Source organism: Balearica regulorum, chromosome 20 (genome assembly GCF_011004875.1).
Source record: "Balearica regulorum gibbericeps isolate bBalReg1 chromosome 20, bBalReg1.pri, whole genome shotgun sequence".
In the NCBI taxonomy this organism is placed as follows: domain Eukaryota; kingdom Metazoa; phylum Chordata; class Aves; order Gruiformes; family Gruidae; genus Balearica; species Balearica regulorum.
Window position 1 is genome coordinate 490838 of NC_046203.1, and position 26864 is coordinate 517701.

General features: G+C 52.3%; 1 protein-coding gene across 4 annotated transcripts in view; it reads left to right on the top strand.

The window, feature by feature from the left end:
* NTNG2 (netrin G2) overlaps window positions 1–21724 on the top strand; it is a 52615-nt gene extending 30891 nt beyond the window's left edge. The window contains exons 4-14 of one of the 4 annotated variants that reach the window (XM_075772708.1): window positions 5769–5941; window positions 7758–7784; window positions 9745–9864; window positions 12599–12667; window positions 14684–14758; window positions 15933–15983; window positions 17222–17287; window positions 17789–17863; window positions 19413–19580; window positions 20035–20169; window positions 20520–21724. In XM_075772708.1, coding sequence (XP_075628823.1) covers window positions 5769–5941; window positions 7758–7784; window positions 9745–9864; window positions 12599–12667; window positions 14684–14758; window positions 15933–15983; window positions 17222–17287; window positions 17789–17863; window positions 19413–19580; window positions 20035–20169; window positions 20520–20743 — 1183 coding nt within the window. In that variant the 3' untranslated portion in view covers window positions 20744–21724. Of the gene's footprint in view, window positions 1–5768; window positions 5946–7757; window positions 7785–9744; window positions 9865–12598; window positions 12668–14683; window positions 14759–15908; window positions 15984–17221; window positions 17288–17788; window positions 17864–19389; window positions 19581–20034; window positions 20170–20519 lie in introns of all 4 variants that reach the window. The other 3 variants (XM_075772705.1, XM_075772706.1, XM_075772707.1) reach the window with 3 other exon arrangements.
* Window positions 21725–26864: the final 5140 nt, after the last annotated feature.

Consider the following 26864-nt stretch of genomic DNA (forward strand, 5'->3'; position numbering starts at 1 on the left):
ACCCCCTAATGGGGAAGTTTGGTTTCGTGTTTGCTTTTTAAGACAGCTTTGAATGTAAATAGTGTTCCACCAGTCAGCAGGATCTTGACAGCTGGTGAGTGTCAACTTATTTTAAATAAATAGCCTCTCGGATGGGAACAGCCAGCTAGCGTGCTCTCCACTTTGGCATCTTTTAAATTGTCTCCTCTTTGTAACCCAAACCTCAAATCATTTTGAAGAGCAGCGGGGAGGGTTCCTCCCTACACACAACCAAAAGTGAAAACCCGCAAGGAAAAAAACCCGCTCACAACATGTCCCTCTGACCTAACCCTGGGGGTTTTTTCAGTCTGCAAAAAGCAGCAAAACCCAGAAGCCTCTCTACCTGGTTCAAGCAGAAAGAAACAGCGAGTTAAAATGGCTTTTCCTCCCCCGTCAGCCCCTGGACCGCAGGCTCAGTTACGCTCCCAGCCCTGCTCCTGGGATGAATGAGCTGCCATCGTCTTCATCTTCATCCCTTTCAGCCCTGCTCCGTCCACTGGCGATAGCGAACCTCTGCCAGAGAGATCTCCCAGCAAGGCGAATCCTCATGTCACTGTTCTCTGCAAAGGGATGGTGCTTCTTCCGTGGCCCAGCCATTAGAAGCTATTTTTACCTGCTTCTGCACGCACAGATGGGCCAGAAACAATCCAAGCTCAGCGCCCGTTATGCTTTGCCCAAAAGATTTGCTCCCTGCTTTTGCTGAGCTGCCAAAACAGTTTCAAAGGAGCAGGTAAAAAGCGGGTAAGCCATGGCCAGGCAGCTGCCGGAGCGTGCTGCGAGCAACGGCTGGGGATGACAATAGAGAGATGGAGAAGAGTTATTCATGTTTCCCCGAGAGCCGAGATCAGTTGAAACATCATTTTCCTCGGGGACAGAGAGGAAAGAGCTCCCTTCAAACACATCGTCCCATGAGACTCATTAAAGGCTCATCAATTACAGTGAGAGCAAACAATTCAGGGGAAAGCTATCATACGCCTTCCTTCGGATGGCAGTCATTAGCAGCTCTCCGCTGTGCGCTGCCGCTCCCCAACGCCAGCTCGGGCGAGCGGAAAGGGAGCAGGGGGGCACCACTGCCAAGCCAGTGATGGAGGGGAAGCAGGAGCACGGTGGCCCGGGAGCCAGCAGAAGGGGACCAGGTCTCCACAGCACCCCTGGGGCCATGCGGCCGTGCAGCGGTATCCTCATGGTGAGCACGGGGTGGAGATGAGAGCGTGAGGTGGACTGGAAGGAGACTTGGAAGGGACATGGTGGCCCACTGTAGTGGACTTCTGTTGCCCCCTGTCCTCACCCAGGCTCTTTTTTAAGGAGCTTGGGGCAAGGCAGGATTGGGCCATGGTGGGAGCTGGGTGAGGGGTGCACGAGGATGGAGCAGCTTTCTGGGTCTCCACGCACTGAGTGGTTCCTCCAGCCCTACCCAGTACAGCAGTGGGGTCACGGCGTCAGGCCCAAGTAGGGGATGCCAGCACCCCAAGGTCTGTCTGGCTCAGCCCCATGGGGAGGGACAGGGATGAAGAGATGCTCTGTGCCTTTCTCTGCCTTACTTCCCCGCTCTGCAAAGTGGGGCTGTGGACAGAAAAGAGGTTGTAAAACACATAAGGATCCTTGGAAGGAAAGCACAGGGCTGGGGTGGCTTTTTAAAATTATTTCAAAAGTCATTATTAATGAAAGCTCAGGGATGGGGGCCGCTTTCCCACGCCCAGCACGGCTCCTGCAGCTCTGCAGCACTCACCCCCACCTGCACCCCCTTTCAAAGCCTGTGCATGGGCATCTCTTTCCCTCGCACGCGGGCTTGGCGCCGGACACCTCTCCAACCACTCACTGCTGTGACCTCCAGGATGCTGACTTGGAGAAATGCAGAGATGGCAAACTGTTCTTTACGGCTGGAAAAAAAAAAAAAAAAAAGAGGACACTTTCCTGTAAACTTTCCTTGGCGTTCCAAGCTCCGTGATGTTCCCTGGTGGAGGCATTGGCAGCGTCAGCCCACACTGCACCACTCTGAGGGAAGGCAGCAGCTGAACGACCTGTACTAAAGTGAACTCATAAATACCCCATCATGCAAACTGTAACGTCTCGTGCCACGCGTTGCTCTGGCCACTTTTGCCGAGGAATGGTGTGAGCCAGTTTCTGTTTAATGCAAAACGCAGTTGTGAGCACCTGCTAACAGCCCAGGGCAGGACTCAGGTGTCCCCAGGCCATGGAGGGTGCCTGTGGGTGCTGTAGCTCCTGCTGGGTGTGTGCTGGGGCGGCTCTCCTCCGGGCTGTGCCCCACCACACCTGCGTCCTACCTGGGCTCGGAATGCTTGCCGAGAAACAGCACCATTGCCGCCGGCCTTGACCCACGAGCTAGAGAGGAGAAACGCTCCCGGCTCTTCAGATCTCTGTCGGAGCCAAAGGCAGCGTATTGCGGCCGGCCCTGTGCTGGAGCAGCCGCGGGACTGGAGCGGGGCCGTCGCTGCCTTCTGCAGGACACAGCGCAGGCGTCTGCCCCGCTGCTGGTAGTTAACCCTCATTGCTGAGTAGCTCCTAACCTTTCCCTTCACCGTCTCTGTCCTGCGATGGCTGGCCGCTCGAGGAAGCTGAGCGGAGGCAGGCAGGACTAGCAGCTCCCACCCAGGGGACTGGGCTAATGTCATTTACTCCAGTCTCCACCAGCTGGATCTCGGCTGGGGAACGACGTTGTGCACAGACCATCGGCGGGTGGACGTCCTTGGGCTGCAGGCCCGCAGGAGAAGGCAGGGAAGTCTGAAGAAGGGGTTAAAGCTGAGCCGCCGAGCACGAGCAGCAGGGAGGCCCGGATGCAGAAACCTTCACACAAAATGGGGTTGGCAATCGGGGCTGGCTGACGGTGCTCGGCTGTTCGCTATTAAATAATGCAGCCTGATTGATTGGGCTGAAAAGTGCTGTGTTGCGGGGTCAGCTTGCCGGGGTTATAGTTCTCTGCTTAGATTGATGATCCTCAAAGGTCGAATTCAGAAAGCAATTCCCCGGTAAAATTGATCCTTTGGATAACAAAACTTTTGCACAGTGGCGAAGGGCTGAACGGCGAGAAATATAAGTGACCTGGGCGCAGGTGGGCGGGGTGACCGGCTGCCTCTGCTTTCTCTTTAATTAATTTTCCTTGTTTACCCCGATTAGGAAGCGAGGGCCTTCTCTGGGAAGAGCAGTGCGGTGGCTGGGGAACGTCCCTGAGCACCGCCCCGTGCCCGTCCCACTGGCAGGGCAGCGTGCGGGTGCCTTCGCCGGGGCAGGAGGCAGCTGGGGGCTGTCCTGGCAGCGGGTGCTCGGCTCTCAGCCCTCCTCAGCAGCAAGTGAGCAGCGTGCGTGTGTACGAGCAGGCATGTCTGACTGCCTCCTGCACGCATCTGTGCCTCGCTCTCCCGGTAGCAAGAAGGCTGGGTCCCACTGCTTGCTGGAGGTTTTGTGGCTGGAGCCAAATTAACGGCGAGCGGGTTTCACCCTCCTGTACGGGAGCAGCTGGGAGGTGGGAGGAGCACCCCGAAACGGCTGCGCGGGATGCCAGGAGCAAGGATGTGCTACGGGCAGAGGGAGGTGATGGAGGCTGCCGCAGGCAGTAGTCCACTGAGCCCGTGGGCTACTTGTGAGACTGGCAGGGTCCAGGACAGGAGCCATGTGCTACCCTCCACATCATCCCAGACTTCAGAGAAAACAAGGGGCATGCCAGGCCCTGCCATCCTTGTATGCCCTCCCCTGGGGCCCTTAAACTCCCCCTCAGCTGGATTTTAAGGCTGTGCCCTCAAGCTGGCTCCCGTCCCCTCGCTCCCTCCCACCAGCGGTAGGACGGAGGAGAGCTGCAGCTCCCAGAAGCTGTTGCTCTGATTCAGCTGGACCCAGAGTGGCAGCGGCGAGGCTTTGACCTGCTTTAACCCGCTATCTTGCCTGCTTTCCTCCCGTCTGCTCATTTTGAAGTGAGAGAAGGAGGCTGTGCTGTGTGGACACTGAATAATTCAGAGCCAAGCTCCGCAGCAGCCCGGGGCTGGGCATCGCCTCTGCCAAGGGGCTGGGACAGCGCAGCCGAAATCCTTCCTCACCAGAGGGAGAGAGGACACGGAGCAGCTGAAATACAGCATCCCTCGAGTGCAGGTACCAGCCAAAGCCGCTTCCTTCCCCTGGACACTCGGATTCACGGCTTGCTCCCAGAGCACTGATGCTCGGAGGCTGTTAGTGCTTTCAGCCGTGACGCGGCATCTCCAGCTCTTGCTAACACAGAGATTCAAGTGGAGCATGCTGAGTGTGTCTGCCTCTGCTCCATGGATCACATTTTCTTCCTTCCTCCCTTTTAGAGAACGCAATATTCCCTCCTCTGCTTGGTCAGAGACAGGGCAGGGTTGTAAGACGGGGAGAGAAACCATTCATCCAGCTTACGCTTAGCCTCTGAGGGGGGTTTGCTGGAATTAAGGACAGGCAGGGGAGGGGGAGAGGAAAAAAATCATACACGAGGTCAGCTTATCCAGCCATGCGTGAGGACAAGCATGGCAAAGGCCTCACCGGGTCAGGCAGGAGGCTGGGGAGCATCTTTGGGGGCTCCAAGGGAGAGGGGCAGAGGCACCAGGAGCTGCTGGGCATGCGTGACACCAGCAGCCGGGACGGACCCGGCTCACGGCTGCCAGCCTAATCCAGGTTGTTTATCCCAGCACAGACAGAGCACGAGAAGAAACAGGCCATGGTTCCTCTATCTCCTCTGCACGCAGTTCCTTCCCCACAGCTTTGCATCTCTTGTGCAATTAGCTCAGTAAAACGAAGCGCTGCCCGATCAGCCATCTCTACCCATTCACATAAGGCACAGCGTTACTGTTTTCAATGGTTCTGCTTCTGAGGATGTAAATTATTGCACAAAGCAGTGAAAAAACAGCGGGCTGTGTTAGGAATCCACTGTCTGGAATGAAATGAGAGGTTTTAGTCCCCAAAGTCTCTGTCTGATGGCCTCAGCTTGGGCCTGGGAGTCACATGTGAGTTATAGGCTCAGCCTCTGCGCAAGTCACCTCTGGAATCTGAGCAACAGGAATTATTGTGCACAGAGATAATTATTCCCTGCATACTGCACTACAGCTCATTAAAAGTTTGTTAATGTTTGCAAATTGCTGAATAGTGGTTTTTGTTGTTGCCTTCTCTGATGAGGTGGGGACTAAAAGGCAGATTCTGATGGTGACTTGTTCTCCGTGTTATTTTGGTCACAGCAGGCTGGGGCTGTGCGGCACACAGGGAAGAGGGTTTGTGTTGTGCAACTCCACATCACAGGAGAAAACACGCGTGATTTTAGCACACTGTGCAGGGGTCAAGGGGCTGAGTCCCACCAGCGTTAGCCATGCTCCTCCATCGAAAGCCCAAGGTTGTCCTCTGCCTCCAGGTAAAAGCCTCCAACTGAGCTAATCACCCAGATTTCTGTAAGAGCCTGAAATGTGTGTGAATCCTTCCTGGGGTCTCAGCTGGAGACGTTGACTTACCGTTAGACGGGCTGTGCTACCGCAGTCAGATGGTGGGAGTAAAGTATCTCTTGTCTTGGAATAGAGACTGCAGATCCGCCTTGGGCGAGAACGTGGACATCGTAACCCCAGCACCAGATACCCAGGGAAACCAGCTGAGTTCAGTGAAAAACTCCTACAGAAAGAACAGGAAAGGGGTAACCCGCCCAGCTTCACCTCTACATTTTCACGCACACAGATGGCACTACACCGGGGCAAGGAGGAATAGCACTAATACCTGACAACTCTTCTCCTGTCTTCCTCTTCCAGGTGTAAATGCAACCTCCATGCTAACCTGTGCACCTTCAAAGAGGGCAGCCTTCAGTGTGAGTGCGAGCACAACACCACGGGGCAGGACTGCGGCAAGTGCAAGAAGAACTTTCGCTCCAGGTCTTGGCGAGCAGGATCCTACCTGCCTCTCCCCAATGGGTCCCCCAACGCATGTGAGTAACCTGCAGTGAGCCAGCCCTGCCCGCACTCCCACCTTGGGCTGCGCAATGCCCACAGATGGGAATGGATTCTCGTCTTGTCCTCCTCCATCCCGAATCAGTGCGTAGCTCTGCAGGATGCTCAGCTTTCGAAAGGGAAGCAGGTATTTACCCCTGTCTTGGTACACAGAGATATGAGAGAGGATCTGGGTGGATGCAGAGGTGATTTGTTGGCTAGTGGTAGATGAGCGATGAGGCCAAATGATGGTCGAGAATAGGAAGGATGACCTTGGGCCAAGATACAGGTCCATGGCTTTATGACAATGCAAATTACTGTCCTTTGAAGAGGACATTATTTAGCCACAGTAGAGCACTGGCTTTCAAGTAGTCCACAGGCTCAGTGCTGGCACTGCTCAGCTGCAGGAGTGCAGGTTGCCTTCTGGATTGCTTTCTGGATCCCGTTCAGTGTATGCTGGCATTTCAGGCAAGCACTGCGAGCTGCGGTCCCTCTGCGCAGCTCCACTCTCATCCAATTGCCTGCTGGAGCAAGGCACTGACAGAAGCAAAGGTGCGCAGACAAGATGAAGGATACGTACCCACCATTGTTCGAGCGAGGGAATTGGGGCAGGAAACATCACAGATGGGCCAGTTTCTCCTGGGTTTCTGTCCAGTCCATGTTAGCAGACTTGTTTAAATGTCGTGGAGCCACAGTAGCCACTCCAGCCTTTCAAGCAGCAGCTTTGAGCATTACCAAAGAGAATTTTTTCCCTCCCTCCCTCCAAATTTTTTGAAAGATTTATGTGCTTTAAGATGATCAAAGCTGAAATTCAGACTCCGAAGGCCGTGACGGGAATGTTTTGTGTGTGCCAGGGCTGGTAGATGAGCAGGTTCTTTGAAAGGGAACGAGCTTGTCAGCTCCCACCAAGCGGCTGCATTGCTTCAAAGGAGCCTGGGAGAGTTTCTGGTGTTGACAGGCACAGACATGCTGTTCTCTCTTTTTCCCTCCCCTCCGTTCCTTGTGTCTCTTCCTATTTCTCTTTCTCCTCTGCTCTTTCTTCTCCCATTCATCTCTCTTCCCATCTGTCACTCAGTCTTCTTCCTCCCCCCAACCCTGACTCTCTCTCTGTCTCTTCCTCCTCCCCCCATCAACATGTTCTTCCTCTGTAACAGAGGCATTTCTCTGAAGTCCTCTCCTCTTGGTGGTCCTACCTCTTCCATCACCGGTCCTGTGCTTTAAGTTCATGCAAAGCTGAGACTTTCCATGATTCATCCGCTTGTTACAGTCGAGAGGACCATGGCCATTAGTTTCCTGGGTGCCGAAAGCCAGAAGCTGGTCCTTGGATGGCCTTGGACTGGCGGGTTTGAAGCCGGTGGCTTTGTGGCATCCTGTTGAGCGAGTGCTGCAGTGGGACTGGTGTTCAACCCTTCTCGCTCACGGAGAACTGCCCTGGGTGCAACAAGCTGGTTCGGCAGCTATAGTTTGTACTTAGCAGAGTGAACCTCAGAAGATGTGCTTGTCCTTTGCTGAACTTTAAGGGCAAGTCAAGGAAACGGTTAACAGAAAAACCCATCAGCAAGGACCGCGCTGGTTTTTCTTCCCTAGGTGAAAAGCTTGAGATGCCAAGACCCCAGACAGCACTGCCTGGTCGCCTCTGTGGTTTGACAAAAGCGGATTTTAAGGTGTTGCAGCAAACTGATATGCCTATGAGCAAGAACCCTGCTAATTAATTACTGTTGGGTCCCATGTCATGTATCTGTTCGATCTTCTGCTGGTGTCAGAGCCGATGGCGTCCTGCTTCCAGTGACCGGGCTTCTTCTTGTTTTTTTCCAGGTGCAGCTGCGGGCTCAGCCTTTGGCAGTAAGTAAAAACATAACTGAAATGTTGACATTTACCACCCCGGTGCATGGTCCTTGCGGATGTTGCTAGGGGAAAAAAAAAAAAAAGGTTATTTTCTGTCCATTATCATTTTCCAGGCAATAAGTCTTCCCTAATTGTGCTTCATTTTCTGTCCTGTCAAAGAGTCTTATATTTTCTTCCTTTGACTTCAGTAGCCTCATTTTGCCTCTTCCTCTGGCATGGTTTCCCCCCATGAGGTTCGTTAGAATGGCAGCCAGAAAGGAAATAAAAAAAAGACTCTTCAAAACCATCAGTGCTCGCTGTGAACTTTTCCCCCCCAGTATTGCAGACTTCTGCTCTGAGAAGGAGCTGGGTTTGAATTATTTGGCATAGCATCCAGTCTGGGTCACCTTGGGCTATCGATAAGAAAACATATATAGAGTGCGTGTACATCTGTATGTACATGTGTATGTATATGAACATATGTCTATGAAGTGTCGGCAGCAAAGACGGTAGAGCTCAGCGGGGATTTCTGTTGAAAGATTGATGGTATGATAGGACTCCTTATTTAACAAAGCTGGAGGTAGTTTGATATCAAAGAGCCTTGAGTTTTGGGTAAGCAGAAGCCTGGGTTTGAATTTTGTAGCTTGGAATTACCCTGCAGAAGAAACAAATCGGAGAGCTGAATGAATAATGAATTCTTTGGTTTGCAGGCAAGCAGACAGAACTGGAGGAGAAATAGTTTCAGAGAAATGCAAAAGCAATTAAGAAAAATGCACCTAATTGAAAAGTGGAAGATGGGTTTTTCTGGGTAAATTAACCATATTCAGATTTTAAGCAGTTAAATTTAAATGGTTAAAAACTTCAGTAAAAATTAAAAGTCTCCCTTAAGTAATTTAGGGTTAAAAAAAATTAAATGTTTTAACAGTCCAAAATATTCTTTGCTTTTCTGGTCAAAACCATTTTGATAACTCTTTTTTTCCCCCTTAACAGAGCTTGGCATCCTCAGTGCTACCTTTGTTTCATCGGAAAATGTTTCCCGTCACATTTTTCTGCTAGGGAGAAGCTGGGGGGGATGCTGGGAGCGATGCGCAGGAGGTGGACAGGAGGGATTTGTGTCCAAGGCCAGTTAAGGAGAGATTATTTAGCCTGCATAGGAGACTAGAAGTGACCTAAATTAAGTATTTAAACTAGCTCAGGGCTATTATGAAATTAAGCATGATAATCTGCATGAAGCAGTGGGACAAACGAGGACAGGAGGGCAGCAGGTGTAAGTTAAGCAGGAATTTGTGTTCCGAGTGTTATTTTAGTTCGGGCTGTCGTGGCGAGCATGGTGGGCTGGGCACCGCACCCAGGAGCGCTCCTGCTCAGCTCCGCAGGGGCTTGCCGACGTTAAGCCCTCAATTCATTTGCCCTGCTGAGCGAAGGGTGCCAGTGGGAATTAATACGTGCCGATGGTACGGGTTGGTTTTGGTGGTGCCGGGCAGTTCGCTGCCTGCGGGGTGGCAGAAGGGGCCGGTGCTGTTTGCGGAGCCGGGTAGGCAAGGCTCTGCCGTCTGGCACGCAGCCGTCGGGCAGTGGAAGCACATCTCCCGGCAGGGCGGGCTGGGGGCTCCTCTGCACCTCCCACCCACCCTTCACCCCATCTCTGCCCAGGCAGGCTTTTGTTTCCCCTTTTTAGCTTAATTGGCAATTAGTTTACGATAGAGCTGTAAGTATTTAAGCCAATATCTGCACCAAGAGAGTAAGCTGATACAGCCACAGCGTCTGGCCCCTGCACACACACACGCGTGTGCTCGCTGCGCCCAGCGTCATCAAGCCGCCATCGCCTTAATCCTCTCAGTGCCCTGGTTGTAAACGTGCTGAGAAATCGGTCACCAGTTCAGCCCCAGCAGCAGCCGCCTCAGGGGCGTGCGGGCTGGCAAGGAAACCCTCCGTCCCCCCCAGTAAGTGCCTCCCGCCTCTTCTCTTTGCTTGCCAGCGAATGAGCGACCACAGCGGGTTACCACCACAAAACCCACCACCACAACAACGCCCACCACCACCACCAGCACCACCAGCACGAGCACCCCCCTACCTGCCACCAGCGCCACCCAGCCAGGTGGGTGCCACGCTCCTGCCTCGCTCAGAGGGCCAGGACTCTGCCACCGGGCTCCTCTTTTCGGCTGCTTCCCATCCCAGCTCCTCCGGTGCCGGCGGGGAATGTGTGGGGCCACCATGTTGGTGGCCCTGGTTATCTGCTCTGTAGGATGATAAAAGGACATGGATAAAAATCACCCTGACTCTGTGCACATCTCCCAGCCCCCGGGCAGTTCTGGTTTGCTTTGCTCTCCACTCCGTCCAAGGACACTCTGACAAGTGTGACACCAGCTGGGAACAAGCCTTATGGTCCCTGTAAGCAGGGAGCCAGCCACAACGGGTCCACCTCAAAGCCAAGAGACAGCCACATGGGTTGACATCCCCCCTCACCAGCTGATCTCACTCTGCTGTCGCTCTGTTATCATCAGGGCAGCAAGAAGCGAAGCCAGAACTGGGGAAGCAACGCTTTTCCCTTTTTTTCCTCTCAATTTTGTTTTTTTTAAAAAGAAAATGTTTTCAAAATCCATCCCTTCTAGAGCCACTTGGCAACATTGTCCTGCACAGGGCTGGCACGGCTGCCAGAGATGCTCTCCCACAGCTCCCATCACAAGGCAGGGCAGGAAAGCAATGAAGGCTTTACTGTCCCACCGTAAAATTAAACCACGTACCCAGACTTGCCTAGCTGGAAGAAGAGGATTGTCCCCTGTCCTGCTCTATCCCCGACCTCCACGGGCGATACCAGAGCGGGCAGAGAGTTGTGCCCACCGTCCCTGCTGGGTGCTGCTCGCAGAGCGCAGTGGGGAGGGCTGGGTTCTGCTCTGCCCCTCCGGCCCCTCGCTCAGGCGGGGAAGCTTCCCCGTGGAGAGCTGCTGCCGCGACGCCTGAGCAGCCACCCCCTGCCACCCGTCAGCGGACTCAGCGTGGCCGCGGGCTTCGCTAAGCCGTGCCAGGGACGGGACCTCGGGTCAAGGGAGAAGCTGGCTCTGTCCTTGCTGGGTCTCCTGCGGCCGGGCTGGAGGACGTAGCGCAGGCTGGCTGGTGCCTCGGGGCAGGTTTCCGACGGCAGAGCCGCACTCCAAGTTGCCCAGGCGGCTGCTGTACAAGTGGCGAGGGAGCGTGCGGGGCTGGAGCTCACACACGCGCCACAAACACTCTTTCCTAATTGCTAAAATCACCCCGTGGAGGAAAACTTTTGTCCTTTTTCTGCGGGTTCCTCCTTCCCTCCCCCCCGTGAATGGCGTTCACTTGTCTTTTGGAAATGAGCAGATAAAACTTAACAGCAGGACTTTTTTTTTTTTTTTTTAAAGCTTCTCATGGGGGAATTAGACACGCATTCCTCCCCTTGCCATGCTTTCTGGGCCTGATATTTCCCAGGAGGACGTTTTACACCCACAGTATGTTAGTAACAGTCTGTCTGGGGGAGCTGCCAGAAGCCAGTCAAAGGGATGAGGAAACTTGATTGCATGTTTATGCAAATATAGATATATTCATGGAAGTACCCTGCTCGAGTAGTTAATCAGGAAGCCCAGGGTTTAGCTCCAACTTGCATGGAGTTGGAGTGACCCTGGGCAAAAGAGCGCAAGTCTCTGGTCTGTCGAGAAGTGCTCCTCACCCACGTTGTCCGTGTGCAGGAGGAGGTTCACCCACCACCCCTGCCCAGAGCTTACATCATCACCACGGCCCCAGCAGGGACAGGGGATCACATCCACATCTGCACCACACGCTTGGCGTCATTTGATTTTTATCCATGCTCACCTATAGCAACATTTTAGGTCTCTTTTTTTATTTTTTGCAAGTGCTGTGTACGTGTGGGTGGTGTGTTTAGTGTCTATCTGGTGTATGATTTGCAGTGCTCTGCCTCGCTTGTGCCGTACATCTGGGGCGGGCAGGAAGACATCTGTGTGGGGTTGGGGGGGCGGGTAGTCTCTCCTGCCAAACTGCTCAGAGCGATCTGGGAGTCGTCATGCACTTAGGGGTTTATTCCTTCTCCAAAGCCTGCTTCCTGGGCAGAGAAAATGCTTTCACACTGCTTTCACTGAACGATGGCAAGGGACAAAATAAATATATCACAGTCCAGCCATCGCTTCCGTGGCTTGCTAGAGGCAGGGCTGAGTGCTGAGCTCCTCGCCTCTGTCTAGGACCCCTCGTCCACGTTCCTGCAGAGGCAGTTTTCACCCCAAGATGGTGTGCCTGAGGATGGAGACAGCCCCTGGAGGGGCTGCTCCAAATAAGAAGGTGGTCAGGGCCTCCCAGCAGCTCAGGGACCTGCTCTCTTACCTGGGCAGCATGCTGGGTTTGATGCCAAAGGTCCATTGCGTGCCTTTGACCAGCAATAGTGAATCAAGCTGCAGCCTAATTCTGATCTGCTCTTGGCCAGAGACGTTCCTCCCCCTCCAGTCATGCAAAATCTAAAGTATTTCTTTAAATACCGTGACATGTCCAAGGGGCTGTGAATCTTACTCGCTTGGACCTCAGGGGAAACACCTTGCTAAAGAGCCGACCCTTCGAGCTCCTGGTAAGATGCCCGGTAGATGCAATAACTTGGAGTCCCAAAGTGAGATACTGCATCATTACCGCCCTTCTGAATTTTAAAAGCATTAAACAAATCCCCCCTTGCTTTAAAGCCAGCTCAGACAGACTTTAAAAAAAAAAAAAAAAAAAAAATCCTGTTAGGGCCCTGCCCCATCCCTGTGCTGTTTCACCCTCTAATTTACACAATGTCTTTTGCCCTCTGAATTTTTGCTTCCCACCACAAGCAAGCATCATCAGACCAGCCTCTGAGCTCGCTGCCTCTGTGCCTGTGAGAGAGACACAGAAAAAAACAGGTATTTAAAGCCAGACCGACGTGTTTTTCCCTTCATGCCTCCGCACACTAGTGGGTAGCAGCAAGGCAGAATGCAATGTAGCACGTAGGCTAGAGGAGTAGATTAGATTTGGGTTGTCTCTGGGTTGCGTGGATCTGCTAGACATCTGCTTCCTTTGGCTGCTCGTGATGTTTTCCATGGTCAAGGTGGAGCTGTGGTCATGTTCGTAGGATGCTTTTGTGCCCGGTCACCTGTCGTGCAGCGAGGGGGGCAGCAAAATGAGGTTCTGGGCAAGGTCTGTGGTCTGAAGGCAGTCAAGGCTGCCAAAATGGGTAAAGGAAGGGAAAACACAGAGTTACCCTAAGGAGGATGAATTAAGTGCTATTCTCATTTGCCTTCTGCAGTTCTGTTATTTCCAAACCTTCCTTGAAGGCTGTCAAATTCTTCCTTGCCATTTGTTACATTTTTCCCACATTCAAAATAAGCAAAAAAAAGCTTTTTTTTTTTTTTTTTTTCTCCTTTCTCCTATGTTTCCATTCTCCCCACCCCCTGTTTGTAGCCATTTAAGCAGTGCCAGTTCACCTCTGGGGGAAAAAAAAAAACAAAAACAAAAAACCCCAACCTGATCCCTGCTTGACAGTTAACAGCTCCAGCAGAAAGACAGTACCAAAAGCCCACCTTTGTGTAGGTCCTGCAGAAACAAGACCCCATGTTTATGTTTCGAGAAGGACTTTTCCAGGGTCCTTCCCCACCACTCCAGCACTGCTTCCCCCACTGGTTTTTGCTATAAAGCATGAGGTCTTGGTTCAATTCATTCTGCTTCCCCAGGAGCCCACCAAGACCCGCGGGGACTGACACAAGCCCTTCGTCAGAGCTGCCCAGTGTTTCCCATTTGTACGAACTGGGGCTGGGAGTGAAGCGTGTCTCTGCCCCTCCTGAAATGTAAAACTGTCCATTAACATCCCAGAGCTACAAGGGAAAGGTTCTCAGGATAATGAGCATTAATAATTTTCCTGGCTCTGTACATGCGATTGAGTGGAGGTGTATGTGAATGACTAAAAAGCAAAATGCCTTCAGGGCTGTTTTTTATTGTGACTCTAATTAAACCCTTGCCAATTTGCACAGGGCTTTTTTCATATTCTCTTTAACACCATATTAATATCAATTGGTTTCCACTTTCCAGCTGAAAAGGACAATGTCTATCACCTTCTCTTAGAGCTTGTCACTAAAAAAAAATAATTTTTTTTTTTTTCTTTTTTATTCTGCATTGTTTATCATCCCCTTGACGAGGCTGGGAAATCACATTTCTCTCCTACTCGGGTTTGTCCTTTGAAACTTGGCAAGGATCGAGAGGGTTTTTTTTCCCCGTCCTCCTCCTTATGTTACACAACTGGAGCTTGAAATTAATAATATGGCTTTTAAAATTTCATTCCTTGGTTTGTTTTCTAGCAAACCAGAAGATTGTCACCAATATTGAGAAGACGGGAAGGGGTATGGAGCCAGTGGGGGTGATGGTTTGCAGGGAAATCAAACAAGTGATCTATAAATTTCTTGCTGGTTTAATTTCTCTGCAGTGGCTTGCAAATTCTTTAAACCTTGGTATTTCCAAGGGAAGATCAGAGCCTGAAGGAGGGCCTAGAAGTTTGGATTAGAAACCAGGACTTCGTGCCTCCATCCTAAGACAGCTGTGCTATTTCTCAGTTCCGTTGTTTCAGAGCAGGGAGGGGCACAGATCAGTCAGAGGTCCTTACGCAAACACACGAGCAAAACGCCGTGCATTCCGCGGGGCTGAGAACGGGCAGCTCAGCACACTGCTGCGCTCCTGCCCTTTGCATCGCCAGGGCTGCCCGGCCCCTCCGGTGCCCGAGGACGTGCCAGCTGCCCCGTGCCAGCAGCGGCACTTGCACCAAGCAGGCGTGCAAACCTGCGTGGCGCAGGGTTGGGTTGGTTCTGTCCGCCGGAGCGCTGCAGAGCTGCTCGCCGGCTGCCAGCCCCCGGCACACCGCTAACGCAGCTCTCCCCTTTGATCACTGCCAGACTACACCGGCTTGTCGGCGGCTGCCCCGCTGCAAGTGGGCTCTCCCTCGGCCAAGGCTGGTCCTGGAGCAGAAGGTAGGAGACGTGTGGCTGAGCTGGGCCCTGCCAGCAGGTTCCAGCTCCCGAGACGCTCGGCAAAGGCATTAGTTTCTAGTTCTGCATCTCCATTTTCCATGCATCTCTCTCCTCCTCCCGCCTGGGAAAAAGCTCGGGGCTTGTCTGCACCCTGTGCGCAGCTGGTTATCTGGTGAGGCTGGATTGAGCCTCAGGGTTTAGTCGTATACATGAAAGATGAGGATGGTAAGTGGTAGAAGAGATTGTTCGCAGCTTGCTGCTGGGGTGAACAGAGAGGATCATGGAAATCCTGTCGTCTCCCGAGACCGGAGTCTGTCTGTAGAGCAGAAAAACTTTGTAAATAGATAGGCCTGTGTCATTTGTAGCATAGATGCCTTCTTATGTATTTCCTTGCTTCAGGTCTCCCTCGTGGCTGCCTAAGGTGAGCTGCTCCTGGTGGGAACCTGGGGAGGCTTCACGCTGGCTGTTGAGGCTGAAGCTTCTCCTCCTCAGGGTTCCCACCAGCACACACGCTTCTTCAGCTGCCCGTTGGTGCTCAGCTCCCGCTTCCCACCCGAGATGCCTGTAGCTCACTCCAGCCGCAGACGTTAGCATCCCTTCCAGTGCAGGACACAACAACTGCTGAAGTGGGGCCCAGGATACAACCCAGTGTTTGGAAATACTCAACGGGGGGGCAGAAATTGAGGTCCTTTGGAACTGTTGTGCTTTGGGGCCTGTGTGGCCTCACAGAGAGACAAAACTATTTGATGTAGTAACAAGAAGTAGGCCTACACCATGGGCATCAATGCCAGGGGATGCTGACAGCTGAACAAGGAGGGCTTCTGATGCTTGACAGTGGTCTGCAGATTTAGGTTCTCTCCACACTTGGGCAATGTAATGACCACACGCCAACACTCGCCTATCCAGCAGCTCCCCCGCCCTTCCCTTAGGAGTACTTTTTCTGTCTCTTTTCACATTTAAAGACTCTGATTTCCAGGAGACTTTGTGTCTTATTCCCGTTTCAACGCATCCTCAACCCCAGATATGACTCCACCAACCCACCCTAGATACCTGCCTAGAGCTTCCAGTGTCCCTTTGCCACCTTTTTAAGCAAAACAAGAGGGGGATCTGTATTAAATCTGATGTTCTCTCTAATTGATGCCACCATAAGCTGTTCAGCGCCCACCAAACACAGCAGCACTTGGACCCAAGCTGAAGCCACCAGACCCTCCTGAGAACATTCGAGGTAAGGCCATGCCCATCCCCAAAGACAGGGCAGGACAGGTTTCTCCTCCATTGCCCATGGGCCAGGACAACCCACCTATCCTCAGCATGTCCCACCATCATACAATCTGCTCTCCTACTCAGAGGGTCCAGCTCAGCTCAGTTCTGCTCATCCAGCCCCATGGAGATATTTTTGGGGCATATTTAGGGCTAGGATGGCTGCAGGGGTGTCCTGGGGACCAGGAGAGCCTGTGGGCACCTCAGCTGCTTTGGGAAGAGGTTGCTTGCCACAGGGCGACGGGCACACACCTTTTGCCTCCCAAGATTAATTGCACTAATCAGCTGTGCTGGCCCAATAGGGCCAAGCCTCATTAGTGGATCACCCTGCTCCCAACACCCCGTGGAGCCTCCTCACAGCCATGGCACAACCATGGGGGCTTCTCCACAGCAATAGGGCCACCTGCAGCACCCACTGCAGAGATGCGGGGCTTTGGAGCACCCTGGGGACCCACTTGAGCTGCCCCACTTCCCTCATGACAGGGACAACAGGCCTCATTCCCCCTGCACTGTGCCAGGCTGCTGCTGACCACCCATGAGGAGAGGCCACCATGTTCCCTGCTCAGCCATCGTGCCAGGGGATGGAGGAGGCCACGATGGCAGAGCAGGGTGGCCTGTCACGGCCACGGAGGCTGGAGAGGCTGTGCTGGTGCGGGAGGGTCTGGACATCCCGCCAGCCTACTGTGGGACCAGGGGAAGCCATGGAGACCTGAGGAGGCCCCCAACACCACAGCAGCCTCACAGATGGCATCAGAGGGCCCTGAGCCTGGGGGTGAGGAGCACAGCTACCTCCTGCCATCACTCACTGTGGGGATGTGAGCAGCACCGGTGGGACAGAGCCTGCAATACCCTGAGCGCCACAGCACTGTGCAAGGGCTGGTGCACCGCAAACACCAGTGGGACCCATTTCTAAACACCCTGTGGGGTCTCAGCTCTGGTCAACCTTGCTGCTTCCTGGGGTTACCAAAGCACAGAGCCCCCCATGCACCAAACCCCATCAGCTCGATTTGGAAGCAACTCCCAGCACCCCGGTCATTCCATGCGGGAAGGGGGGTCTGTCTGGCAGCACAGCCCCAAGGAAGCACCGTCCTGGCCAGGGCAGCTCCTTATCCTGAGGGACTATCCCAACTCAACCACGCTGGGCTGGCCCTGGGAGCCCTCTCCCCACCACAGCACTCAGATATGTTTTATCCTCTCACATAGCGGCTCCGAAGAGCAAGGCAGGGCGCACAGCACACTCTGCAGGCAAGCGACACGGGAAGAAGCCAGGTATGTGCTGGCAGGGACAAGCTGGGCAGGACCATATAGCAAGCCCTGCCAGATACCACCTCCATAGCGGTTGTGCTCTTAGCTGTACTCCTAGCAGCTATTTTGGGTGCTGGTTGATGCGACCTCCATCAAACTGAAGCCATGGCCAGTAGATTTTTATTTTTTTAAGTTGTTTAGACTTGTAGATCCTTATCCTGAACAACCTGATTCAAACCACTGAACGTGCATAATGGGGGGATGTGTGAGTAGCATCTCTGCCTCGGCCCCTGGCGCTGCACATTGCAATAGCACCGTGCATTGAGTTTTTCACGCATCAAACTTTGAGGAGGGGAAAAGAGAAATTTAGCAGCTACCAGCTGTCTGGTGCAGAAATAGATGCCGGCGCTGCCAGAGCGGTGTTCTTGGCTCGGCATTGTTCTCGTAGAAGAGCTGCTCGCAGTAGGGTAGGACGCGGAGCGGTGCTAAGTGGCAAGAAAAAGTGTGTCTCTGATTTTTCTTAAGCATCCTCAAAGAGCTCAAAACTCATCCGGCTCAAACCAGACTCTGGCCCAGCAGCTCCTATTGAAACATATAAAGGTAAGAGGCGGAAGCGCGGTGCTCCAGGGATCCTAGTCTTCACGCAGGCGACGAGGTCCAGCAGCCTCCAACATGGAGAAGACAGGGAGGGTTTGCCTATTCAAGTCATGGTTAGCTGTATGTAGGAGTGCATCCCTAGGGTGAAACCACACTTGGGAATTGCAGCAGCCAGAAGCATTTAAGCTGAAATTCTTTGGATATTTGTAGAAAAGGCAGAAGTTGTTTCACAGAGGATCCAGATCACAGTGGACTCTCAGCTCCTCCTCAGGCAGGTGTGAACCTTGGGGAAACCTCTGCCCTGCTCCATCATCCCTGATCTTCATTTCATTGAGACAAGTCTCCTTCTCCAGTTGCATGTGCATGCCAACCCACATCCTTCCCTCCCATCCCTCTGCCATCCTTGAATGTTTAATGCTAGAGCTTGGACCAAAACCCCAGCTCCAAGCCTCTCTCCAACGGATGGGGAAGATCAGACCTGGTTGACTCTGTCTCCACTCATGTTATCGCCTGCCCATGCTGGCTGGGACATCTCCTGACCAGGACAGCTGGGCCACAAGGCAACTAGGGTACCTCCTCTCCTCCTGCATTATACTTTTAAACTCCCAGAAAGATCCAGCACCCCAAATCTAACACTGCAGGGTAGTCATCATCCCGTCATGGTAATAAAAAGCAAACACAAGAAGTAAGTAAACAAATTCCTCTGGCTACAAATTAAACCTAGCTGGTTGTTTTCTAACACATGCCTACAGCTGAGAGAGGCCAGCCCTGAGGACAGGAGCAATGCTCGGACAAGAGATAGTGGCATCTCCCACCCTACAGCAGCCTTTGCAGGTGACCCTGTGCTGTGCCTGCAGCCCTGGGTCAAACCCTCATGCACTTGTCCACTATGTTCTGAAGGACTCCATGCAAACTACATTTCCTTGCACTCATTTTAAGCATTTAACGTTGAGAGTCACCATACCCTGCAACCAGCATTGATTTGGGAGAAGCACCTCAGCGAGGGGCATGCTGAGGAGGGACACAGAGGGGGGAAAAGCCAGAGAGGCAGTGAGGTTTTACCTGGACACGCAGCAGCTTCAACTTTATCCAGGGTCTTCCCATCACCAGAGGATCTGCAGCCCCACCAGAACCAAACCCAGGCATCAAGCTGGGCTCTGCTTATTAACAAGGCAGCTCTTTAATTAACACCTGACTCCCCTCCACAGCCCACTGCCTGCTCCCATAATTAGTATTTCCTTGAAGAAATTGTTTCCTGGGACAGCTGGGAGCTGGCTCCTGCCTCTCCTCACCCCATGGGGACAGAGCACCCTGACCCTGCTCTGCTCTCTGAGCAATGGCTTCCAGCCCGATCCCCCCGTGGCAGCGACGAACAGCAGCTCCTGTGTGCACTCGTCCTGCCCAGCCCACCTCAGCCCTGCGTTGGCAGTGCCCATGGTGCTTCACCCAAGCAGGAGCCTCCTCCAAAGCTTCATGGCTCCTCTCCCCTGCTCGGTGCGAGGGAGGGTGCTCCTGGCCCAGCTCCCCAGCTCTCTCCTCCTCCTCTCCGCAGACTGCGAATGCTACGGCCACTCCAACCGCTGCAGCTACATCGACTTCCTGAACGTGGTGACCTGCGTGAGCTGCAAGCACAACACGAGGGGCCAGCACTGCCAGCACTGCCGCCTGGGCTTCTACCGCAACAGCTCGGCGGAGCTGGATGATGAGAATGTATGCATAGGTGAGAGCTTTGGCGGCCTCGGGCTAACGCGACATGACATGGGATGGCTCATGGGGGACCTCGCTCGATGGGGTGGGCTTCAGTTCAGCCCCTCTGCAGAGGGTGATGTGTCCACCTGCATGCTCCCCAAGGACAGCAGCTGTTACGGTCGCTGCAGCCTGCCAAGGCGTCTCTTCCCTGCAAACAAAGCTCAGATAATATCTTTCCAACTTGATTCAGATGCATTGCTCTATCGGGAGCTGCTCAGCTCCAAAGGGGGGTGGTCTTTGCACCCATGGCTGTTTGCACTGTTGGAGTCTCTCATGAAACCATGCCCTCCCAGCCCCTTGGTCTCTAGCAGCCCTCCCGTAGCACGCAGGCAGCCTTTTCCACGGTCCCCAACACCTCCCTTGGGGCATTAGTGGACACAAAGCCCCCGGGCAGGGCAGGCACTAACAGCCCTGTCTTTGGCCAGAATGTAACTGCAACCAGATCGGCTCCATGCACGACCGCTGCAACGAGACCGGCTACTGTGAATGCAAAGAAGGCGCCACAGGGCCCAAGTGCGATGACTGCCTGCCCAACTACTACTGGAGACAGGGCTGCTTCCGTAAGTACCCGAGCCAGAGGGACACAGGGAGGTGTGAGATGGGCCAGACAAGAGGGGGATCTTTAGCACCGCCTGCTCGGGTGCCCCATGATGTAGGCGCCCCAGGGCGTAGGGTGAGCAGACTCCAGGCATTCCTCCCAAATCCAAAATGACTTGATAGCTTTGCCCCTGGGGTTTGCAGCCCCCACTGTGTTCCTCTGGCCTTGGGGCTGCTCTAGTGCTATGAGGGTTGAATAATTTAACCCCTAGGAGCTAGAGAAGAAAGCCAAAAGCTCCTGGTTTCTGCTACAGTCAGTTTTAACATACCCCAAACTGACACCCATATACCTTCCCTCCCTCCTATCTCGTAGCCAACGTCTGTGACGACGAGCTCCTGCTCTGCCAGAACGGTGGCACCTGCTACCAGAACCAGCGCTGCATCTGCCCCGTGGGCTTCAAGGGGGTCCTGTGCCAGCAATCCAGGTGCGAAGCCGACAAAAAGGACTGTGACGGTGCCCCCAGCCTGTGCAGCAGCCTCAGCACCACCCTCCTCGGGGTGCTCGCCCTCCAGCTGTGCGGCTGGGTGGACCTCTGAAGCCGCGGAGGAGGGAGCCCAGCCCAGGCGCGTCGCCCGAGGGACCTGGGGAGACTAAGGTACCGGGTGGCTCTCCCCACCATCTCCTCTGCCTTCCTTCAAGCTAGGACTTGCGCAACGTCTTTTGGTCCGCTTTCCAAGCAGAGAGGTACGCAGGAAATCGGGGGCTGACTCCTGCCCACGAACCCATCCCAGCAGCAGCCGGGGTGGCCGCAGCGCAGAGCCGGCTGCCGAGAGCAGCACGGGGACTGCACCAGCCTGTGCCGGGGCCGTGGTCCCGCAGCCCGGTGGGGACGTGGGGCCTGCCCTTCCCTCCGCACAGCGACTCTCCTTCCCTGCTCCGCACAGGGTGAGCTGGGGCCGGGGCCACTGCAGCCCTGGTGAAATAGTGCCGTGATCCAAGGGATATTTTTTTTATTATTACTTTATTTACTTTGGTATAGGCTGGGGTGTTCTTTTTATTTTTTCCTCTTCTTAGTGTCCTGTTTTGAAAGAGCCTGTCATGACAACTCCAGAGCCCCGTAACACAACAGGCAGGGGAAGGGGAGGGAGGGAAGGGGGGACTCTGGTCCATCCTTGCTGCATAGTCCCACGTCCCACCATCAGCCTGGCCATGCACATACTGTTGCCTACAACTCTAGTTGCTGCATTGATTTTGTATTTTCATTGCTGGGTTTTGTTTTCTTGCACTTATGGACAACACAGGGGCCATTAGGCATACAGTATGTGAGAAGTGCAGTGTCTTATCCACACATTTCCGTATAGTGTACGGTTCAAATATTATTTTTTTTTTGGTAGAGACTTATTTTTGTTTGGACTAAATGCTATAAAAGAACCACAACTTAAAGGGACACATTACCATAAGCATTTGATTCTGGTGTATCCTCCTCCAGTAAAGCAACTATCAACTGCTGCTTGATCACCACGTTTTCCTTTCTGTGTGCACAGTTAATTACAGGTAAAGACTTATTTTTTGATTCACAGTGTCCTCCTGTGTTTTCTCAGTCACTACCAAGGTACACCACATGGTGAGGGAGAGGGGAGGGGGAGAGAAGGTGGCTCATCACTGAGAGCTGTTAATTATTTCTCCTAATTACTTTGCTGAACCTAGGTTAGACTACTAACTGTAGACAATGAACATAGCCTGAGTGATATATTAAGCACCGGTCTTGTGTGGAAAGGCCATTTCCAAATGAGCCTGCGGCAGGAGAAGGCTGGGTAGTCCAGGTTTGGTTCTCCAGGGGGACCTCAGCTGTTCAGCCCCACTGCAGCATCCCACGGAACTGGTGCCATGATGCACCTTTGCAGGAAAAGCTGTTTGTTTGGAGTATCTTTAACCAGCCACAGCCCAGGACTTCAGTATAGAGCTTGCAGGGACAAGATCAACTCATTTAAGGCTTATAAACGAGCCACTGACAGAGGAAGTGTTTGCAGTCAAGCACATAAATGAAAAAAGGAGAAACCAGAGACAAGAAATGATGTAACTCAATCAGGACAGGAACATCAGGAACACAAAAGCTTTAATTTTGTCATGTCCAAAGATTTACCAAACCAGGAGCTGGTTTGAGGAGTGGAGGACGAGAAGATGGGAGACACCCCCACCTCCAGCTCATTCAGTTCCAGGCTAATTCTCTTGACGAGGGCGCAGCCCCCCGTCACCAGCCCAGCCCTACGCAGCCCACGAGCCCCACGCAATCCAACCTTCAGCCTCCACTCGCATTCCCAGGTCTGGTGTCCTCACCAGAGCGCTACTCCAAGAGCTCCTCTATCGACATCTGTTCTGTTTCAATGCTGTGTCTCCGTGGTCTTCTCCCTACAGCTCATCCTGCTCGGGGGGCCTGTGCTGGGAGCAGCCCACGTTTCAAAAGTGCAAGAGCCCGCAGTGTCTGCCAGCCTGACGCTGCAGATATCACGTACACAGCCAGTGCCACCGAAATGCAGCCACCTCCATGGAGAGGGGGCCAGTGAACTTGTACTTCGAAAAAGGAGAAGAAAATAGGAGTGAAGGCACAGGATAGGTATTGTCACATCAAAGAGCAACACAAAGAAATCTGGTGCACATTTTGAGCAGCATTTAACATCACGGAGGAAGGTCACGTCTTAGTTAATCCACCATAAAATAAAGGAGGGTTAAACTCAGCCTGCTGAGATTTGATCTTTGAGGGAGCAGGCTGGCACAAGCATTGCCTCCCTTTCTTTAATGCAGTCGGTTGCTGTCTGTTGTTACTGACACTTGCCACTTTGTACTTTCTGACTGCAAAATATTTAAAATCCTCATACGTTACTGTTCTTACAAGTAATAGCATAGAACAGACTGTAACAAGATCAAGATCTCTAATGGCACTTCTAGAAGGTGAAGCAACATTCTCCTTCCTCTACACTAGTGTTTTTCTCTAGAATATTAGATTAAGCAACAGAAAATTTACTACTTCATAAAGCCATACCACAGACAAACTCTGGACCCAGCAGATTCCCTGCAAAGGCACACTTCTACTGCAATGCAAGCAGGAACGGGCAAAACAACAGCACTGAGTTCTCATGGAAAATAACCTCAGCAGTGCGCAACGAAGCTCAGAACAGCCCAGGCATGAAGATTGCTGAAGGTGACAGACCTGCACTAGATCTTTTTTGGTTTGAGGGATTTTCTTGTTTGATTTGGTGTTGGTTGGTTTGGGGGTTTTGCTTGTCAATTTTTAAGATAAAACATCACTGGCTCCTAACTCAGCTCCAAAGATGGCACCACCTCCCTGTGGACGCAGAGTGCCAGTAATGTTCAGTCCTGGACCTTCTTTAACCAAAGCCCAATGAATAATGCTGTAACTTCAACCAGAAGTCAAAAGCTGTGGCACTAACCCTCCTGCAGCTATGCCAAAGGACACCTGAATAATGTTGAAGATGATGGGTGGGGAACAAAACCAAACCAAACCAAGTCTACCTCCACACTACGTACACCATTCTTAGGCTCCTACTGGTTGTGCAGAAGCAAAGCCCTCTGTGAGATATTAACTGCAAAGGACAAACACAACATGCTTCATCTTGCAGAAGAAATCAGATGGCCTTCAGGCTGTGAGCAAGAGCAGAGCCAAAAAAGGGAGTTTCTGACTTCCCTCCTGCGGCTCTGCCTGCAGACGGGGCAGCACAGCCCATCTTCAGTCTCACGCAAAGCTAGCGCTGCGTGTCGGAGATCCGGACGGCACGTCGCCTGTCCAACGGTGCTGGAGAACTTGCAATCACAGAACAGAAACCACTGCAAGAACGAAAACAAAACCCTCATGCAAGAAACTTAAACTTGGTGTTTAAGAAAGTAATTGAAAGCTTCTGAAAGCTTCAGCACTGAAGACCCATCAACTGCAGACATCTGTTAGCACACAGGCGTCCACACGAATAGAGTATTATTGAAATAATACAGAAACCATCACAGCAAGTACCTGCAGATCCGAAAGTTCATCTTAAGATAAAAACATTTGTACATCAGTTAATGCTTCCAAACAGGAGAAGTTGTCCAATGAGCTTGATACTTTACTTGTGGAAAGGTTAACCAAAAGGTACTTCTCTTTCCGAGAAAAGCCACTTGCGCTCTTTCAAGAGGTTTCCATGTGTATCCTGTCGCCGGCATTCGATTCATTTGAAAAAATTTTTAAATTACACTTCTGTCTGCAAAAAAGTAACCTCTTTGAACAGTACAAGTAGAGCTTTCGATTTTTTTTCTTGTTTACCTCAAATTCTACTCTGATTTTAACTATTTAGAGTACTGAGAAATGTATATAAACAAAAGCCCCAAAGCAACACAAATCTGCCTGAGGTGACAGACCGCTGCGGCCAGGCTGAGTCCACAGCCGCCAGGTACAATGTTAAGCCTACAGCCCCTGGGCGCTGGAGACAGGGGGGATTCCATTGGCACTTACCAGGCGTGTTATCTGTTGTTTTTAAAGATGAGGAAGCAGAAATATCTAGAGCAATTTGTGCAGAGCCTTGCAGAGGCTGGAGTAGCGAGAGAACCAACACTTTAGTGGTCATAAAATTAACTGTCTTACCAACCAATTTGGTTCTATGATTGGCTTTTGTGGAAAGCTCCAAACGTAAATAAAACAAAGTATAAAGGGAGAGCAGAGCTGGGTTTTGAAGAGATTTGTGTCACCATCTCCTCAGCCCTCCTGGCAGGGAGGTGGAGAATTTGGTCGCTATCGTGCAGAAATCACACGCTGACTTGAGATGCAGAGAAGAGCTTCAGACAATCCCAAAGGCTCCTTTGTCATTTTGATTCTCCAGGTGTCGTAACAAGTTTCACTGCAGGGTGAAACGTGTGAGGAAAGCCTGAACTGACCCATTTTTACCGTGTGACTACCTTCGCTCCTGGCCAGCTCCAAAAGCTCCGTCCCAACCCCGCTCTGTGCCGTACTTCAGGAATTAAAGAGAGGGGAAACCGACAGGGTTTCTCTGTAGCAAAGGGAGTTCCTGCTTGACACCACAGTGAAATCGGTGACAAAACTGGACAGCCACAGCAGCACAGCCTGTCAGGCTATAAAACAGTTTTATACGTTTTCACACTACCAAATGTAACTTGCACTCAAACCACCTTCATTTTCATTTCTGTCCCTATTTGCCAGGGAGTTGGTGGCAAATTAGTCGAGGCCTTCGCAGACAGGTACGTATGGCTGGAAGGTCTCACGTGTCAGCGATATTCGATGTGCAAGGCTGCTTAGCTTACATTTATTTGCACTAAAGAATAAGGCATTGGGCTCCTTTCCAAGCATCTTAAAAAGACAAGAAAGGAGACCTTATAAATGAGTCGGGAATGGACCCATTGTGGCAAGAGACTGTATTATATCATTAACATTATAAATTCCATTTACAATACAGCAGTCATTTCATCCATCATTTATTCATGCAGACCGGAGAGAACGTCTTGCATTTTTAGGACCGCAGTTCTGTTTATCCTTGATACTGCTACAGTCGCCAGGCTGTGAATGAACAGCCCAGCTCCAGGTGTTGGCTACTTCAGTCTCTCCCTCCTACAGACAAAAATAAACCCCAGCAGCTCACCACACTTCACTAACTAAAAAAAATAAAAATAAAAATAAAAATAAAAATAAAAATAAAAATAAAAATAAAAATAAAAATGTCTCAACTCCGAAATCACTGGGGTTCCATGTTATTTTTTGGATCTCAGCTGGGACTGGGAACGTTGTTTACCCTCCATCGATACGTTTGGTCACCACGAGTCGGTTGTTGCTGCGGAAGCGCGCGCTGCTCGGCACACAGCAGGGCTGGGGGGCACTTCCATTTTATGGGCTAGCACGAGGAAGAGGCCGAGCGCTCTGCCAGTCGGCACACCTTGCACAACGCGGGCTCCCAGCTCCTGTGCCTCCATCCTTGAGACCCTGCTGCTAATTAGTTACTGCACTCAGCTTATCTCGGAGGCAGCACCGTAAAAACACACTGCCCCGCCAGCGGTACCAGCACAGGACGGGCGAGAGCTGGCAAAGGACGGGGAGGAGAGGCTGACGTGTTCACCGCTCCCAGCAGCGCGGCGCAGCTCTCACGGCTGCCGTTCCCAACCCAGAGGCACCACCAGCTCTCAGCATCCCTCATCCCCTACCACCACCCCGAGGCACGAACGCCCTCCCTGCTGCACTTCCCAGAGGGGGTTAACGCTCCTGCAAACGGCCGGTTTTTCTCTGCCAGGTCTACAGACACCCGTAGGTACAACAGGTGAAGTCACCATTACATAAGCAAGCACTCCATAGCACAGCATGAGTACAATGAAACATAGGTAAGCAAAACTTACTAAGCAAGTACCTGTTTGGAAATCATCCTTGTAAACATGACTCTGGCTTGTTTTCACACTGCCATAATTTGGAGTAATGACACGGAAAACAATTAGAGTAAACCTTAAAGGAAAAAGGAATAACCAGAATTATACTCTGCCTTTACCGGAAAGCCTATTTTACAAAACCCCAGACTGGTTTGGGTTGGAAGGGACCTCCCAGCCCACCCAGTGCCACCCCTGCCATGGGCAGGGACACCCTCCACTAGCCCAGGTTGCCCAAAGCCCCATCCAACCTGGCCTTGAACACTGCCAGGGAGCCAGGGGCAGCCACAGCTTCTCTGGGCACCCTCT